Source organism: Aptenodytes forsteri, unplaced genomic scaffold (assembly GCF_000699145.1).
Source record: "Aptenodytes forsteri isolate BGI_AS27 unplaced genomic scaffold, ASM69914v1 Scaffold57, whole genome shotgun sequence".
Taxonomy (NCBI): Eukaryota; Metazoa; Chordata; class Aves; order Sphenisciformes; family Spheniscidae; genus Aptenodytes; species Aptenodytes forsteri.
In genome coordinates, this window is record NW_008796220.1 from 2,740,138 (window position 1) to 2,758,493 (window position 18,356).

General features: G+C 42.6%; 2 protein-coding genes across 2 annotated transcripts in view; one reads left to right on the forward strand and one right to left on the reverse strand.

The window, feature by feature from the left end:
- LOC103906939 (cytochrome P450 2K1) overlaps positions 1-3,332 on the forward strand; it is a 10,195-nt gene extending 6,863 nt beyond the window's left edge. The window contains exons 7-9 of the mRNA XM_009289002.1: positions 808-992; positions 1,195-1,336; positions 3,145-3,332. Coding sequence (XP_009287277.1) covers positions 808-992; positions 1,195-1,336; positions 3,145-3,332 — 515 coding nt within the window. The remainder of the gene's footprint in view (positions 1-807; positions 993-1,194; positions 1,337-3,144) is intronic.
- Positions 3,333-13,458: 10,126 nt separating this feature from the next.
- On the reverse strand, positions 13,459-17,654 carry LOC103906941 (glycine N-acyltransferase-like protein 3). Its single transcript, XM_009289003.1, is given in 6 exon segments — positions 13,459-13,885; positions 14,777-14,903; positions 15,664-15,739; positions 15,742-15,792; positions 17,035-17,142; positions 17,577-17,654. Coding segments are annotated over 6 exon segments (867 nt in total).
- Between the last annotated feature and the right edge of the window lie 702 nt (positions 17,655-18,356).

Genomic DNA, 18,356 nt, shown 5'->3' on the forward strand with positions numbered 1-18,356 from the left:
CCTCCTTTCAGGGAGTTGTAGAGAGCGATGAGGTCTCCCCTCAGCCTCCTTTTCTCCAGGCTAAACAGTCCCAGTTCCCTCAGCCGCTCCTCATCAGACTTGTTCTCCAGACCCCTCACCAGCCTCGTTGCCCTTCTCTGGACACGCTCCAGCACCTCAACGTCCTTCTTGTAGTGAGGGGCCCAAAACTGAACACAGTATTCGAGGTGCGGCCTCACCAGGGCGGCCGAGTACTCTAGGTATAGCTGTGCCCTGTGGTTCAGACCCAGTGAGGGGCACACTGGTCAGCCTACCAGTAGATTACAGAGTTCATATGGGCCAGGTCCCTTGCGCAGTAAAATCTCGTTAATTAAAAAGAAGAGAGCTGCCCTGTGTTGGCCAATGAAATTGTTCCAGGTTTCCCTCAGAAACAGGCTGTTGATAAACCAAAGGCCTGTGCAGATGTTAAATGGACTGTACCGAGGCTTTAAATACCTGAGCAGACTCAGGGAATTGCTCTTTGTCTGACATCTCCATTCCAGTTTATGGCACAGCGTTGTTAGGAGTCAAGTGGGGGGTTTGAGACACCTCTTGGTCAGAGCAAGAAACTTTAGACAGAAGAGAGGGCAGAAAAATACAAGTCTTTAGGTCTCTTACTGGTAAAGAAATAATCAAACACTGTAGTTCTGTCCACCGCCCATTATTTCTGAAAGGAAAAAAAGATTTTGGGAGAATTTATGGTCTTTTATACTTTACATCAGTAAAGCACAGTATGTCTCAGGGATGAATGAGTCCTTGTCTCTTTCTTATAGTTGATTCTTTCCTCAGGAAAGGTCCAAGAAGAGATAGAGCAAGTGATAGGGTCAAACCCCCCACGGATCGAGCATCGAACTCAGATGCCATATACGGATGCTGTCATCCATGAAATTCAGAGGTTCGCTAATATCCTGCCGTTGAATTTGCCCCATGAAACTGCTGCAGATGTCACTCTCAAAGGCTATTTCATTCCCAAGGTGAGATGCCTACAGGATTGTTTCTTCTAGCATTTCTTCTTTCTCAGACCTGATTAATGTGATAAACATGAACTCTCTAATGAAGTCACACAACAGCAGTCAGAATAATCTCTTTCTCCAGGCTGACAGTCTTGAAGCCTTATTGCCATTACTGCCACCACGATATTTGTCCACGGATTAATTCCACTGTCTTATTTTGCAGGGAACTTACGTTATCCCCTTACTGACCTCTGTCCTGCAAGACAAATCGCAGTGGGAGAGACCAGACATGTTCTATCCTGAGCACTTTCTTGATGCCAACGGAAAATTTGTGAAGAAAGATGCTTTCATGCCTTTTTCAGCAGGTGCCTTCTCTTTTCCATTTACTGCTGTTGCAAGTACAGATCTTAGACAAGAACTACTCGTACCAGTGTTTTTTTTGTTACTGAAGCCTGGCCTCCACACTGTCTTTTTCATGGGACCATTTCACAACCCATATTTCACAGATTTCTCAGGACACACCGCTGATAAGAGAGAGTACTCACAAATGTCTGCTAATTCCTCCAACCTCTGGATCTTATTGGTTTCTCAGTTAGTATTCAATGTCTATAAACGGGAATTTGTAGTGCCTTCTTAAAGATGAGGGAGGTTTTCAGCAAATTCCATGATGGTTTAGATAACACATTTCTGCATTATAATCTGTAGCCCACAACTGCTCTATGGCCTGGGCTTCTTTGTCTCTGGCTCTTACCATACCCAGCTGCATTGTCTATGACCACGCACAAAGCACACAGGAAAGGTGGCTTCTGTGTCTTTCCAGGGGAACCATGTTTCATTTTTGCACGTCCCTTTTAAAAAGTCACGAATAATGTCGGCTGGGATCAAGACTTCATATACTGTGCCAACAAAGAGGAGTTGCCTTATGTAAAAACCCAAATTCTGTGTAAAATCAAAGGACAGAAAGGGGTTGCCTTCTGAGGCTTCCACAGAGCGTGATGTTCACCCAAGCTTACGCACCTGCACCATTTGCCAAAGCGTGAGAGATTCCGACCCACGTGATGACTGCTCCTTCTCTGGCGTTTTTCCTGCTTTGCAGGCTCTGTCATTGCTCAATTAAGTTCCTATACATCAGTCTCTGGCTAACTTGTCTATCATATCCGCAACACTCTGCATTTTTCATAGACCCTATTTGTGTATTTTAAATTCTGCATGATATTTGAATAAGGTTTTTCCTTGTCGTACTCACCATCCAACATATAGTAAATAATTTTTTTCATAGAAGGACTTATGATACTTCCAATTCACAGGCCTTCTTTTTCAGATTTAAGCCTAGATGTCCTGGCTGAAAGCACATCCAGGGAGTGTCAGGTCTGGGCATTCCCTGGAAGGCTTATTTCATAGCAAAGCCATGCAACAGCGCTTCATTTTCCACTTTCTGTCATACAAGGGAGTTAAAACCAAATCTTAGTTCAGGTTTTTGTTAGCTCTGGCCTTGAATCATCATGCTCTGATTAAGACAGTTTACAAGCTGCTGAATTTGACCAAGACTGAGAAAAATTTATATTCACAGTGCTTTTGAAGAAAGGCTTATATTAGGGGGTCCATAGAACATCTCCACCCTCCATAGAATATCTCCACCACCTTCCTCCTAGAGTCCCCCTCTAGCCATCATTTGTGAGTCTCCAAGGTCTTTTCTGACAAACTTTAACATAAAAATTTGCCTGTGACTAGACTAATAGAGCCAAAGACTAGACTAGACCAGCCAAAGTTGGTCTGGGATCCAAAAACTGAACCAAGTAGAGGAAAAATCTGAAAATGAAGAAAAATACAAATTTTATTGAAAACTGGAATTAAGGAATTCAGGTTGCATTTCCATACATTTCTCCCCAAACTCAAGCATTTAGACAAATGAAAAGAAAAAAAAATCACCAGGTGGCTTTGTTATCATACCTCTGAAGACCAAGTATCCTCTCTCTTAGATGATTCTTGTACTCAGTAGACTTTTAAGAGCTATTGTGCTCTTTATTCATAGCTAGGATGTGACATTTCAAGTGTTCTGGATTCCCACTGATCTTCCTCGGAATAAGAGCTGCTCAGAGGTTTTTATTTCTTCCAACTATTGAAGAAGCAGCTCCCACTGACTCTCTTATGGTTGTTCTGCATTTTATTCCAGGGCGGAGGATCTGCGCCGGTGAGACTCTTGCCAAAATGGAGCTCTTCCTCTTCTTCACCAGCCTCCTGCAGAGGTTCACCTTCCACCCTCCCCCTGGAGTTTCTACCTCAGACCTGGACCTCAGCCCTGCTATTTCATTTAACATCATCCCCAAACCCTACAAAATGTGTGCTGTAACACGTTTCTAGAGCTCTAATCAGCATCAATTTGTTTCAAAAATGTTTGAATTACTTTTCCATGATATCTGCCTTCTTCATTCTTTGGCCAAAATAATGCACAGCATTACATCTTAATGAAGGTTTCCAGTACTTCTAAACCAAAGTGGTGTTCTTTTATTTTTTATATCTTGGGGGAGGGCAGAAGTGGACCAGAAGTGTGGACTAATTGATGACTTATGGATTAACCTATTAGATCACCTAATCTGGGCTAAGTAATACAGACCCTCAGCTTTCACATTCTTACTTCAGTTTTCACTTGGTAATGTGTGTTTGTTGAAAGCGTATCCCCCAGAAACACTCCCAAGTCCAGGTTTCTCTAAAGAGACATATAGCCCATGAAGCTGTGCCTAGCTTGTACTATCCTGCTTAAAGATAAGCACTGCAGAGCCTCTGTGGTGAATGTGGGATGTTCAGAGCTTCAGGTCTTCAGGTCTTCAGAACGGTTGTTTGGTCTTGGCAGGCAGATGGGTTTGAAGCTGGGTTGGATATACCAATGTTCTCCCAACACCTTGTTGTGGCTTATTCCCTTGGCTCTTCTCCCTAATCCTTCCCCTCTTCAGGAGCATTCAGTCCCTGCTTCTGCCTGGGCAGTAATCAGTGCTGACCCTCTGTGGTATGCCTTAGAGCTCGGCTTTTCTTAGGTTGGCTATTTTACTTGGCACTAGAAGGGCAATATTCCCTGTTCTGCCACTTCTCCTGAGACTAGGTGTTGAAGCAAGACACTCATTCCTTCTCCTCGGAGGAGACACTCCTCTGAACATTCCCATTCATTTGATCTCATTCCCTTGGTTTGAGGGGTTTCATATCAGCACTTCTCCATATGCCTTTGTCTCCTTACCCGAACAAGATTCCGATCATTAGGCTGTAAATAATTGAATAATTATGAGGAGATTCAATCCACTTAAAAGTTGATATACAGAGCACAATTCAATTGCTTTAACCCCAAGCCTCTAGCACCATTTTAGACACCCTCAGATCTTTTGCTTGGCCTTCAGCTGCCAGACTGGGGAGACAGGTCCTGTGCCACATAAGCCCCTTATGCATGTTTCAGATAATGTAGATACTTCAAACATCTATGAGTGTTCAACTGTAGGCTACTAAATGGAGACTAATGATTAAAGACTCAAAAGTGAAAACAATATGAGAATCCAAAAAATTGCATGAGTGGTTACATCATTTTTATTTTCAGGAGCAAATTTGCCCTCTTCTTGAATTCTTCTAATGTAATAATTCCCTTATAATTTTAAGGAAAATTTTTACAAAGGAGTAGTAAACGTCTCATTTAGATCTGTTTATTTTAGGTTTTGGATTCACAAAGGAGTTAGACAGAAAGGAAAATTAGCCTGAGATTTTTATTTGTTTCCAAATTTCAGGAGGCAAAGAATTTTAAAACTCGTGCCTCTCCTACTTTCCAACCCAGGTTGCAGAGCAGGTGCAGGTGAAAACTTTGCCAACATGGAGCTCTTCCTGTTCTTTACAAGACTCCTGCAAAAGTTCCTGGTTTTTCCTACCCCTGAAGCATCCATTTCAGGTCTGAACACAGTAAGGTGCACTGGCCTTTCAGCAGACATTTTAGGATCTGGCCTGTGATTTGATAGTCTTTTTTTTTGCTAATACATAAATCCACACACTCCTGTGACCACAGAGTATTGTACAGGTGTAATGGTGGCAGGAGTCTGGTTTTTTCCACTTTTTGTGAACATTTATAGATGTCTCCAAATCCATCTTTCGGCCTGGCCATTTTAAACAATACGCGGTTGTTTCCACTTCCAGTAGAGGACAGACCAGAAAAGCAATGCAGAAGAATGGTCAAACTTACTAGATACAGTAGGAGAATACTCCTGCATGTCTTCATGGTGCTCATGAGCTGTAGATCCTCATGTTGGTATCCCCTCTGAAGCGCCAGCTGTGCTAACCGTACATTCTCATTATTGGGTACCATTTTGCATCTCAGGGGGAACAACGTTAAAAAATCAGAACTGCTGCACTGGAAGTTCTAGTACTCCAGATCCTCACAGCCTCTGTTGCTACTTAGTCCAGGGCTCCTGTGAGAAAAACTGATGTAACTTACAGGACATTTCCATTGCAATCTTGTGTGTGTGTGTCTTCTGAGCTATATTTGCACTTGGAGAACGTGATGTTTTTCATCAGTTAGCTGAGATCTGTGAAAATTATCATTTAATTAGCTTTACCAGGAATAAAAACATGTTTTTCATTCTCCGCCCCTGAAGTTTAAATGTTAAAAACATTTATTAAAATAGTGAGGGGGGGGGGGATCCACTGAAGGCAAGGTTTGAAAAAGGGAATCACTGTAGAAAAGGTATTAGAAGTTGGTGATCACATTTCATTTTCTGAAGCTGTTCTTTCTCATATCATCAAAGTACTCAAAACAAATCAGATGTTTGCATTTCTTGCTCCTATTAACCTTTAAACAAAACACATTTATCTTGGTAATATAAGAAATCTAACGTAACAAGAAGTCTTGCATTTATCTTATAAATAAAGATTCTGAAGCCATAGAAAGAATGTGATAATTGAAAGCATGATTGCAGTGCATGAAGAGGTGGGAGGTGATACGATTGCACTGTGTTTTCCTGATAGAGTGTTTCTGGATGTACAAATCAGCTAATCTTATCTAACCATCTTTGTACATATTGATTCACATGACCTCCATTAACCTACCACCTGAGGCTTTTCCACGTATTTCTCTTCGAAGATAGAATCAGATCAAAATAGATTTTTTAGTCTTTTTCCAGCTCTAACATTTCAGAAAAAATCCACTCCGTTTAAACACTGTTTTTTCACTTGGGGAGTTGGACAAAAAATGATGAAAATAAATGACTTTTTCATGAGCAAAACAGGCCCCTATTCTTTACACTACTTCTTGCCAGGAGTTGCCATCAGCCCTGGAGAGGCTAAACCTCCATTTCTAGATCTTTACTAATTGAGAAGAAGGTGGGTGTTGTCTGAAAGATGGCAATGCCAGATTGTTCATGAGTTATGGCACAGTTGCTTGATGTTTGCAGGATCACCAGGATGAACACCATCATGGAGGCTGTAACTCCTCCAGGCAAGACCCACACACTTCAGAAGAAGGCAGAACCTGGTTGTACTTGAAACAGGACATTCATTCACACCTAATGTTCACCAAAAAGGCCCACAGTTATAATCACAAGAGTACTTAGTCTGTTGGTCTGCCCAGTTGCCTTGGACAGTTTGGGCACACTACTGTCAGACACACCAGCTGACTGACTGCTTCTCACCCTGAGAAGAAACAGAAACTCTCCCTCCACCACGTGACACTTGCATCTGTAAAGTGGCAATTTCCTCTTTAATTATTATTTCTCTCTCATTTCCCTGCTATCTTCTGTTGACCTTCTTCCAATGATGAAAGGCCAACAATGCTACAAGTAAGTCAAACAGCCCTGAAAATTTATTTCACAAATCTAGAAGTATCTGACACAGCCTACCATATGCAAAGAAATAACAGTTGTGTACTTGTTATAGCAGATCACTTCTCAAGAAAAACCTTAAGCCAAGTTGACCTGAGTCCTGAGGGTCATTATGATTTTTCCTGAATATTCTGTTGTTGCTTCAGGGGTAGGAAAAAACAGGAATTTAATTTAACTCAAATTTTAACTCAAATTAACTCTATCCCTGCCGAAACCAGGACATCTGTAAATGGATAACCTCAGTAAATAAAGCACGCACCTGTGGCAAGAGCTGGTGCTTTTGTAATGAACCTTCTGACTTGCTGTTAAACATTGCGTAAACACTGCCTGCAAATTCCAGCTGTCAGAGGGCTCCCACCTCCTGGCGACAGAAAAGGGAAGTTAAAATTGACTGAGAGCCAAAATAACCCTAGATTGATACTGCTTCAAGCTTCCATGTCTGCTCTCTCTCCGTAGGCAGTGTGGGAGGCGAGTGGTGCTCTTGGTTCAGACCCAGTATCCTCAGGGTACCACCCAGACACAGCAGGGCTCATTGGCTGAATGCTGGTGCAAAGAACATCGCTGTTTGCTGAGCGATCATTACAGGGTGCGTAGGGGACCCTTCCCTCACCAAGCATGATGATGGTCACCTCTTTTCTACGTGCTTATTGCTTGTCCTGACTCTTCTATTGACTATGAAAAAAAGAAAGTTTCTGGAATAGACACTGCAGAGAGAATTTCCCCCAAACCAAAGTCTTTACACATCATTAGAAACCTGCTCATCACAGATCGGAAGGGGGCCTCCCGGATATCGCTCCTGTAAACCTTATTTTTCTTCCTACTGTCCCACCGTGCAGTCAATGAGCATTTGTGGTGGTGCTCTCCGTCTAAACTTCAACCCAGGTGCAGAATGGAATGTATTAAACCAAACTCCACCTAAAAGTGCAATAGGAGGAAAACTTCAAGTACTACATAATTCATTCTCTTTACTGTAGGTGCCCTTTTATCACATCACCATATAATTTCTGACTTCTCTCGAAAATATTTTTGGCAATTAAAAGGGATCACCCCTGTTATGAAGAATTCTTATCATTTTGGGACTAATATACAAAGCATGACCAGAAAAGAAGAGGTTATGGAGAGGCACAAGATCATGTATGCCTCTGTGAGAATCCGTTACAAGGACATCAAAATGTCTAGCCTGTGGCCACAGCCTGCTCCAGTACTGAGTCTGTAGACCCCAGTATGTCACTTTTTCTTTCATGAAGGAAAAGCCATCTTCTCTTCACATAGCAGTTGGCTCCTTATTTTCTTCCATTAACTGGCAATACTTCTAGGAGTAGATGCAGAAGGTAAATCCACTTCCATGAAAATTTCAAGTTCTTCCCATCAACACCTTTCTGAAGGCAAGAAGATAGAAGCAGCAAAGCTCATATTAGTGCTTCAGTGAGCTCCCTGCACTGGCTATACATCAAGGGTTTTCAACCGAAAAGTCAAGTCTTGTCTGAACTGACCCTGATCTTTCCTCCAGGACCTTTATTTGCCAAAGCAGCCTGAAATTCTGCCTTTCCTATGGCAGGATCCTATGTTGCACGACCACCTTGGGCTCCTTGCTGAGGTATCTCTGTTTCTCAAATGGTTATTTTCTGTCTTCAGACCAAAAAACCACTGGATGTAGTTACCTGGAAATTATTCTCCCTCTCAATAAATGTAGGATCTCCACAGCTTCTGTAAAAATGGTCTAATTGGGCTGAATGAGACAGGACCTAGAGGTAGACATCTGGCCCTATCAAAGGCAATGGCAGAATTTACCTGGACTTGAGAAAGACAAGGATTATAATAATCTTGATATATCCAGTTATCCTAAAACACTAGGCTGCCTTAAACCCAGATTGGCCTTTGAATCAGGAGTGTATACATCTGTGCACCTGCTCACACACTAACAAAGCACTATCGTTTCCTTCAATTCTCACTTTTCTATGGTCTTGCAGAAATTCTCTGTTGTATGCCAATAGCTCCCTCCTGCCAGGAATCCCTGCTTTGCTCAGAAAACATACTCAGTTTTTAAAAATTGATGAAGTAGAATTGTAGCTTGGTTTTCCAAAACCAAATCTGCCAGCCCTGTATGAGTGACTCAGGTACACATACTGTCTTTCAAATGGCACTGCACATACAAGTGACATTCTTATATTTAATCTAGTATGAAACTCAGAAAGCTAAAATAATAATGGAATATTTGAATATTAGTGAAATTAAATGTCCCAATCCATCTTTTTGCCCTCCTTTTAGAAAATTTTGTAATTTTTAGTCCAGGACCTGCTGATAATTCAAAATCCTTTGTGCCCTAAAAGGACACGTGCCTCCTACTCTGCTCCAGGCAGGCATTCAGCAATGGGAGGTGCCCTCCATTAATATCATCCTGTCAGGTACACACTGCAAGTAAAGTTACCCTGGAAATGTAGCCATATGTTTGGGTTAATACCTACCCTAGACTGTAGTCGTCACTGTACTAGCCTGATTACTATGCACAACGCATGCCTTACAATGACTATACCCTTGAAGAAGAACTAAAAGACTGATAAAAGGGGATCATCCTGCCCTAGAAGGCGTCGGAGGCTCGATGATTGCCAAAGAAACAAGAAGTCAGCAAAAAACTGCGGTAACTAGGGGAAAGGTAAAGGCGGCAGGGGGAGATTGCGACCACCGACTCAATTCAAGACTGGAAAGACTTGCCCCCCCCCACCTGCAAGGAGCACGCGTGCTAATTTACAGGGCAAGCGAGGCTAATTTGAACACAACTGTTTGAACACAACAACCAATGAGCCATAAACTTAGGCGGGCTTTTACTAATCATGTAACAATATAAATACACTGTAGTTCTTTTGTGTGGTGTGCTAGCTTTGTGGAATTACCACCTAGCACCCATCTTTGCGCAAACACGAGGTAAAAAAATATCTCGGCTCTGTGGGCAAGATTGGCTTATTGCACACCGGGTACCAGACCCCGCTTGTGGGACAACAGAATTAGCCCACGAACGTGTCAAGCATCACCTCCTCGCAGACCTGCAGGCATCCAGTCCTTCCAAAGGTCTAAGTGCAGAAAATATTTACCTTTCTCACTCACCTGGGTTGTTGTTAGTTAACCCATTAGATCGCATTGTTAGTGATGCCAAAGGATGCAAGGAAGAAAACCAGCAAGCAAATCAGTCGGGTACCGTGCGAAGCTTTGAAACTAGGTGAAGCCAAAGCTCGTATTATTTGAATTTTTAGCAGACTGACAGCTGCTGTTCAGAGGCTCCCTGGCAGCTGTTTGGTCAGCAATATGCCACTGCTACACTTCTAGTCCACATTGTCTGAATCAAAGGAGGTCTGAGTGACAGTGTTGACAGAAGTCAAGCCAGCAGCCTAGAGGACAGGCAAACCCTGGAGGAAGAAACAGTCTTTTGGGTGTTAACCAATCTACTTTTTTACTTGAATCTGTGTAGAATACATTTTTTCCTCTCTTGCTTTCTGTAATACGCCTCCTGGGCATATGCTGTTTGCATTAAACCTCCACAGTAATGGCGCCAATTACTTTCATACAGGACTAAGGACACCCTTGTTGTCAGTATCAGAAGAAACAGGCAGAAAACATAATGAACAGGCCCGTGGTTCCTCCCCAGGCCCTTCAGAGCCTTTCTGTAGGCTTGGATCTCTAAGGTCCTCTCCCTGAAGCTCATGGCTCATTCTCTCAAGTAGAGAGACCGACCTAACCTTGTTTCTCCAACAGGCTAACCCCTCAAATCTTCTTTCCTTTCCCCCCATGGCTTGTCTCTTTCTTTCCCTCTTTTGCTCTGTTTCCCAGACAAATTCAGGAATGAATCTGCACAGCTTTACAGGGTCCCCTTCCACCACCTGGACTCTTTGTTCTGCCTTTGTCTGTCCTCCACCTTTCTGCTCTCCTTCCTTTGCCAGACAGGACTGTCAAAACTGGTTCTCACTCAGGCTTTAGTTCATCTCCTTTTCAAAAGGAAATAGGACTCCTTTTATTCTGGACCTGACTCCTGTGAGGTGCTGCAATCATGGACCCTTTCAGTTCAGTAGATAAACACAAGCTTAAGGCTAAAACTTAATAGTCCCCATTAAGTATTTAATTCAGGTCTGTGAGGAACCTTACCAGCAGTGCTGGGTACATGTTTGCACAGAGATATCTACAAAATACTAGAGATACATAGCAAATTTACCAGAAAGCAGCACCTGTAGACACCCACATCCCCTTCACAGTCACATCCCACTTCCAGTCACACCCATTCAAATCCAAAAGGTGAAATCCTGGTGCAAAATAGGAATGCCAATAGATTCACAGGCTCACAGGACTGCAGGATAATTCAGGGCTGGAAGGGACTGCAGAAGGGCAAAGCAGAGTCAGTTGTGAGGTGAGACCAGACTGCACAGGGCTTTATACAATCGGATTTTGAATCCAGAGGGATCCAAATACAGTTTGGACATACATAGGTGTAACAGAAAGTACAATACCTCTCTGGGTCAAAGTTAAATCCAAGATGGTATAATAAGCCTCCCACTGTTCTGTTTTCCAGTGGAGATCTGATTTTGGCACACTTCTCAGGCTGAGACCCAGGCTCTTTAGATGAGCTTGCACGGCATGATGCTTATTGCTCTATGTTGCCACGAGCATAAGGCACTGGCGTGTTGTTGTGGAGGTAGCCTCCATGACAGTGACAAATTGCTCACAAGGCAAATTATCACTAGAAGACCACCACTGCATTACCACTTTGCTTTTCTCTGGGGATATATTGGTAAATAGACATGCTGTAACATGGAAAGCTAAGAAATACTGACTAAATGACAAAGTCTAGTGATCCTTAAAATGTAAAAGAGAATCAACGTACTGGACCAGATGCCCTGTGAAACAAGACTCCTCCCCTCTTAAACTGTCTTCTGCAAGGTGCTGGAAGAGGCAGTCCAGACTAGTAATTTATACAATACCAGGAACCAACAGAAATACTAAAATTTATGAATGTCCTCTGGAATCAACTGCCTTGATTGGCAAAGGATGGTGACCTCCAGCAAGAAAAATTTTCAGAGCTGCTCTTCCCATGCTACTGTGTTGGTAGTACCTCAAGACACATGCTGTCAGTTAAAAGCACATGCAATTGGCAGGATTCAGCTACAAATTCAGACACGTAAATTTAGGTGTCTGACTATAAGTGCCTATATGTGCCCTTGTGACTTAATTCAGTTGTGTAGACCTTGAGTGCTGTTTGAGATGCTTTATGACAGCTGATGTCCAATGAGTAGCCCAGAAGGGTGTTGCTCTCCCATTGGGCCTCTGAACCTCAGGAAGGTGTCTCAAATATTCTAAGATGCCCGAAGTTGGACTAGACGCCCATGCCTAGGCAAGTAAGTAGAGGCTTAGTCTACATTGTCATTATTCAGTGGAGATCTGAATACAGTCGGTGGAGCCTCAACCTAAACAGACACTTAGGTTTGTTCAGCAGTAATTGAACCCTGCCTTTAGTGTCATTTCAGACACCATGCAGCATCGGAGATACCTCCACAGGGTTAACAAATGCGACGTATGGGACATTTGTTGCCTTCTGGATCGGCAGCTGCAGATCAGGAAGGGTACCCTAGGGCACTGCTTGCCTTCAGCCAACCAAATAGAGCCCCCGTTGTATTTTATATCATAGGCAACCTGTCTTTGATAGTTGTGCTGCTCAAGGAACAACCTCTTAGTCATGCCATTATCCTCCTAGTAGGCTCCTCTGCAAAAGCCTTATCAGCTTTGGCATATAGAAGACTTCCATGTGTCCTTCCATGGCCTTCAGTGATAGCATCTTCATTGTTGCTCCCAATATACACTTATACTTCGACACTCTTGACTGAGAGACAACGTAAATATCTCACAGCTTCTGTCTGCCAAATTTTAAGTGAGTTTTAGACTGGTGTGAAAACAGTGAGACTTACTTCCACTCCCAGAAGGAGCATTTGCAAAGCATTTGGAGTTATTTACTGACAGAATTGACGGAAATGACTTCTAGCAAACCCTCCTGACTTGTGATAAAACGCCTATGTGTTGAAGTTAAAATCTACAAGATTTTTTATCCACCCTTGGCATGTTTAGCTCTATCATGAGTAGAAGACAGACAGACAGATTTGTCTTGAGAATAAAGGAGAGGCACAGTAGAAAGGAAACAGATTTGTTTCTGTATTAGACATTAAAAGACTTCTTTTTCTTTAATTCAGACTGCTCCCTGCAGGTTTCTCTGCTTCTTAATTTCACATACTAATTCCTTTTAGGTTGTGTGAGGGAAAGAAGAGACTTGAGGACTTATACCAAGAGAGACAGATGGGGTTAGAGATGTTCAAGGATTCTGCTGTAGATATCCCAGAAAATGGTTATACAGAAGGAATAATTCTTCAGTCAGAAGCAGTACCATTACAGTTGAATTACAACAAAACTACTAAACTTACAACCATTCCTAAGTCTTTTGGATTTGCCATGAGCAGTTTTCCCTGAGCAGAGAAGTCATGAGCAGTTAATACCTTCAATTTTAGGCTTACGCAGGATATGATTTCTGATCTCACCTAAGTTTTTAAATTCCATCCAAAGTGCTCCTGCAGTGCATAAAAGTTGATCTGAATGTAAAGGTTTGTGAGGTTTGGCTATAAGTGAGATTTGACTAAAAAATGAAAAGGTGTATGAATCACTCTGAAAAATGAGCAGGGAAGAAATTGGGCATTCGTGCTTGTCAGCGATGTTATTGATGGTGTATTCATCTCCAGGACATTACCCTGTGCTGGAAAGCCACAGCTATGTAATTTCTTAGCTAAAGTGGTAGCCACAAGCCCGCTATAACCCTTCCTCTGATGCTCTGGAAGAGTATAACCATGAATCATGGTGGCAAACTGGTCTGTCAGGCTCCAGGAGAGGGGATACCCGTTGTCATCCAAGACACAGACGCTGGGGAAGCAGGAAATGAGGTTAGCAAGGTACTTCTGGCACCTTGGGGTGCCTCCCCGTGACCAGGTTTTGCTGAGCAGGCTGGCATGGGAGATGTCCAGGTAAGCCAACGTTAATTTAGGGTCCGTCCTAAGAGACAGCACAGAAAGTGTATTAGGCAGAAAGCTGTGCCTCATATTCTCCAAGCAACTGCACTAGATTTAAAGCTGTCTTCTCCAGCCAAATAGATTTCCAGGTCTGTATCGGAAAGGGGAATCAAAGTGAGCTGAGTTCATTAGGCTGGAGGTTTGGGAATAATTACAGAGGGCAGCACCTCTCCATTTTAGGTTTTTGTTTATATAAGTTCCTGAGCCCACACAACACAGTCCAGAGGTGCCTTATTCCTTACAGGAAGAGTGGGGAATATGTTAAGGAAGGCAAGGAGCCTCAGTGACATACTAGGTGGCACAGGGGAGTGGAAAGGATTTGATTTCCAGTCTCTCATCCTCCAAGATTGATAGATTCTCTCTGGATTTCAAATCCACTGCTGAGAAATTCATTCCAGGAAAAATGGAGCCTCTGGTTCCCCTACTCTTCTGTCTGATTGTCAGATCAATATCTCACCAGCAGAGGGATGTTAGAAAACTCAGAAGGCTTCAAGCAGCTGAGTAAAGCCCCCTTGTGAAAAACAAACTTTGCGGGAGTCCCAGATCCATCTATCAAATCTAAGGAGCTTTAACACAGGAAAGTCAAAGGAGATGGAAAGCAGACCTGTGGATCCCACGTATACATGATGAGAGGAGGGGATGGGGACTATTCTGGAACATAAAAATGCAAAAGTGATAGACTGATTAAAGAAAAATCTGGTAAGTATTTAAGGTAATAGTTCCTTCCTTACCAAGTAATTCCTCAGTCAGGTTTTTGACCCAGTCACAGAGAAAGCCTAGCAGTCTTCCTGATATTTTTGATGTAAATGTACTTTCAGGAAATACACTGCTGTAGTAACGACATCAACAAATGACATGGAGTGCTTAGACATACTGAAGTCTGATATCTGGCAGCATGTCCGTGTCTGCATGGATTACCATCTGGAAAGAGGGTGTTTTCACATCTACTTGCTTAGATAAAGCCACAGTTCTGGATATTTCACATATTCCATCCTGGAGCCCTGTGTATACAAAGGTAAATATTAAGGCACTTTAAAAAGAAAGCTTTTTTTTTTTTTTTTAAATAAAGTCCAATAGTACACTTTTAATGGAATTAGCCAGGTATTTGAAATCTCCAAAATTATTAACTAGGTTCCCTCCACATTCTGGCTGTAGTTTTACATACCTGAAGGTCAGAAGGCACCACACTTTTCATCTAATCCAATGACCAGAACAACAAGGACACAGACCCTCCCCAAGTGACGTCCCCATCTAACTCCTACCCTCAGTTTGAGCCACAGTAAATTACCCAGTCCTAATACAAGGATTTCAATCATGGAGGAATTACCTATTCTATTAAGCAAGTTCTTCTACTAATTGGTAACCTTCACCATTAAAAAAGTGTACGTTATTTCCCATTTAGGTCTCGTCTGGGTTCAGCTTTCAAACACTGGCTCTCACTAAGCCTCTAATTACCGCATTCACTACTGCTCAGCTCAGTCTGTATGTTGTCTACAGAATCCTACGGCCAGTAGCAAAATTAAACATAAATAAACATGCCTTCCTGACAAGGAGATAGCTTCATCTAATTGAAAGCAGAACTTGAAATGGTAACAGTGAATATGATATGGATGAAATTCAAAAGCTAGAAAAGCCATATCCTAGATCTTGTGTTTTACTTAAGTACAAAAAACCTTTCTACAGAGCAGAATGGCAGGGTCTACACTCCATGAAGACTTTATCTATTCTGTTTCCTCTAAACCAAGTAAGGCTGGACTGTACCTTGTATCTGAAAAAATTGTCCCCAGTTGATGGCATTTGTGTTTTCCAGTACCTCCTGGTAAGTCTATATCAGCTTTGGTATAAAGCTGCATGAGCATTGGTATAATGGTCAAGATCATCCTTCTCATTCTGGGGAGGAAAAATATGGAAGAATCAAAAATTCTCCCCCTTCCCACACACACATCTTTCACATTGGAATCAAAACTCCCTCAAAGCCAACCCCAGAGATCTAAAAAATGTTTCGAGCTTCAGGGTGGCTTCTTTTAGGGCATTTTCAGTAGCAACTCTCAAGCCAGACAGTAGAAGTATCTGTTGCTCTCCACAGTGTCATATTAGCAGGAAGCAGCAATGGTAATAAGTCCTCATGTACCCGAGGCACAGTAACCCAAACCTGGTGGCAGTTTCTTGAAACTCTTGCCTAATTCATTGTTCAAAGCTCACCTCTACTACTGGTTGTCCCAAAAAACATGCTGTGTTATTTGGTTGCCAAGGTCAACATGTTTAGACTGCATCTCTTCTGGTAAACAAAATATTACCAATGCTTGTTCTCTGCCCCTGAGCTGAAATAGCACAGTCTGGCCTCGTCAACACTATTAAACTCTCTTAGTCTCCAAAACAGGCTGGAAACGTCCAAACTGCCAACTAGGGATTGTCTGTGTCCTCTGCTGACTCCTGCATTGCTGGCCTAGGAGAGCTGGTTGTCCCAGAGACCACGCCAAGGATTTAATTGTACCCCATATGAGCCTACACCAACAAGGGCTTGTCTCCTAGTCTGGAGTTGGAGAAGCACCCACAAATTCATGCAACTCAAAGATTGCTTTATCACAGTGGACAGAGGGGGTTAAGGCAATGCTCCCTCCCAGCTTCTCTTTAGCACTGCCTGTCACGGACCAAAAGACTGCAGAAGGACCCTTCTTTCACCCTGTAGCCTCATCTGCCCCATCACAAACTCACTAAGGCTGTGTTTTCTGTCTGTCTGTACAAAGGCTAGAAAGACCAACGAATCCTTGGAAAGTTTGGTCAAGTGGCGTGAGCGCAGGTAAAATGTTCTCTCCATAAGCTGTGCAAGTTAATCTTCCGTTGGTGCAATCAGGATAATTACAATCAATTAGAGCGTGTACTTCATAAATAAGTTTGGTTATGCTATAGTCGCTAGGCAGAATGTTTCAGGAAAGAGCAGCACTCCATACAGTGGGCTTTGTGGTGGCACCCACTGGGATGTCTTATTGCACTTCACAATTGTTACACCCTGTTACACACTTCCCAGATAAAGCTAGCCCCATCCGCAAAGCTCTCAGAAAGCTGAGAGGAAGGCCCCAGTCATGCTGGATCCCCCTGTCAGAAACAAAGATAAAAAACACATCCATCTACCTCCCTCTGAGGCCAGGTGATAACAGCTTTGAAATCTGGCCATGAGATCACCACCACTTCCTTCCTGAAGGGGTTCCCTTGGTTGACATTCATCACAGCTCCATAAACCTGCAGGATGAAGAGCCAAGAGAAGAAAGATGGTTTGAGACATGCTAACGTGGCACCTGTGTTATAAACCAGAGACTGAACCAGTGACACGGAGCTGAAAGCACATGTTTAGATTTTCATACACACAAAATCACACAGGTTGATACCTACACACTCATCAGTGAGGCATATTACCATGAAGATAAACCATTGTCTAATTATGCCAACCCTAATTACGTTGGAGAGGAGGTGGACTGGTTTGCTTCTTTTCTTAAGTATGTGGATTTGGGTTAGTAAGCAGGGCCAAAAGACACCTCACATGTAGTCATCTAAACAGCAAATACCAGTCAGTCCAGAAGAAGCACAACCCTCTCCCCACAACTTTGATTCCCCGACAAACGTCCTGATTCAGTGATGGAAATACCACAGAAAACGACAGGTCAGCGCTGTGTTACCTTGAGGGACTCGGGGAAACTTCACTTTGGCATTTTCTCCAGCATCTGCAGCTTCATGGAGCAGTTGAGCACCAGCATCTTCCTTGCTGGGAACACACACAAGGTATAAAGAGTAACTCAGAAAAGCAATAATATGGAGGAACTGAGTGGCATAATTGCTAATTTCATAAAATACGATAGCTCCCACAAGTGCCCTGTTTCAGCATTTTCCTCTGGAAAGCGTTTTGGGAATAATTTTTTTTTTCCCAGTAGATGGATGTGCAGAGAACAGCAGGGTGGGATGGTGTTTGGCAGATCAAACTGGAGTCAGAAAATCGTGGGCTTAATTTGCTATTCTATACCACGTTTCTTGTGTAACATCAGGCAGGTCACTTACAGATAGGTTAAAAAAGAGGGCTTTCTCATGTCTGCCCCAAAAAATCATGTTAGTTTTTGCTGCTAAAAACCGTAAAAATAAATTCTTACCACCAAATTCTTTAAGCCTAGATACGACTGACCTCTCTTACTGGCTACTGACAAGTAATTTGTACTATGTTAATTCAGCCTTTAACTTTTTAGGCTATGATTTGGGACAGTTCATCCCCCAGGGTAACTTCTTCAGCAGAGGAGTTACTGCCAGAATGACAGCCACAAATCTTATTTGTGAAACACCTGCCTTGCCTTGGTAATTTTTTTTTCTTTCCACCTTTGCTGTAAATCCAAACTAGCCCATCCAAAACAACATAGTTACGGTCTGTCAAAAAAAAAAAAAACCACAACAAAAAAACCCCCCCAAAAACC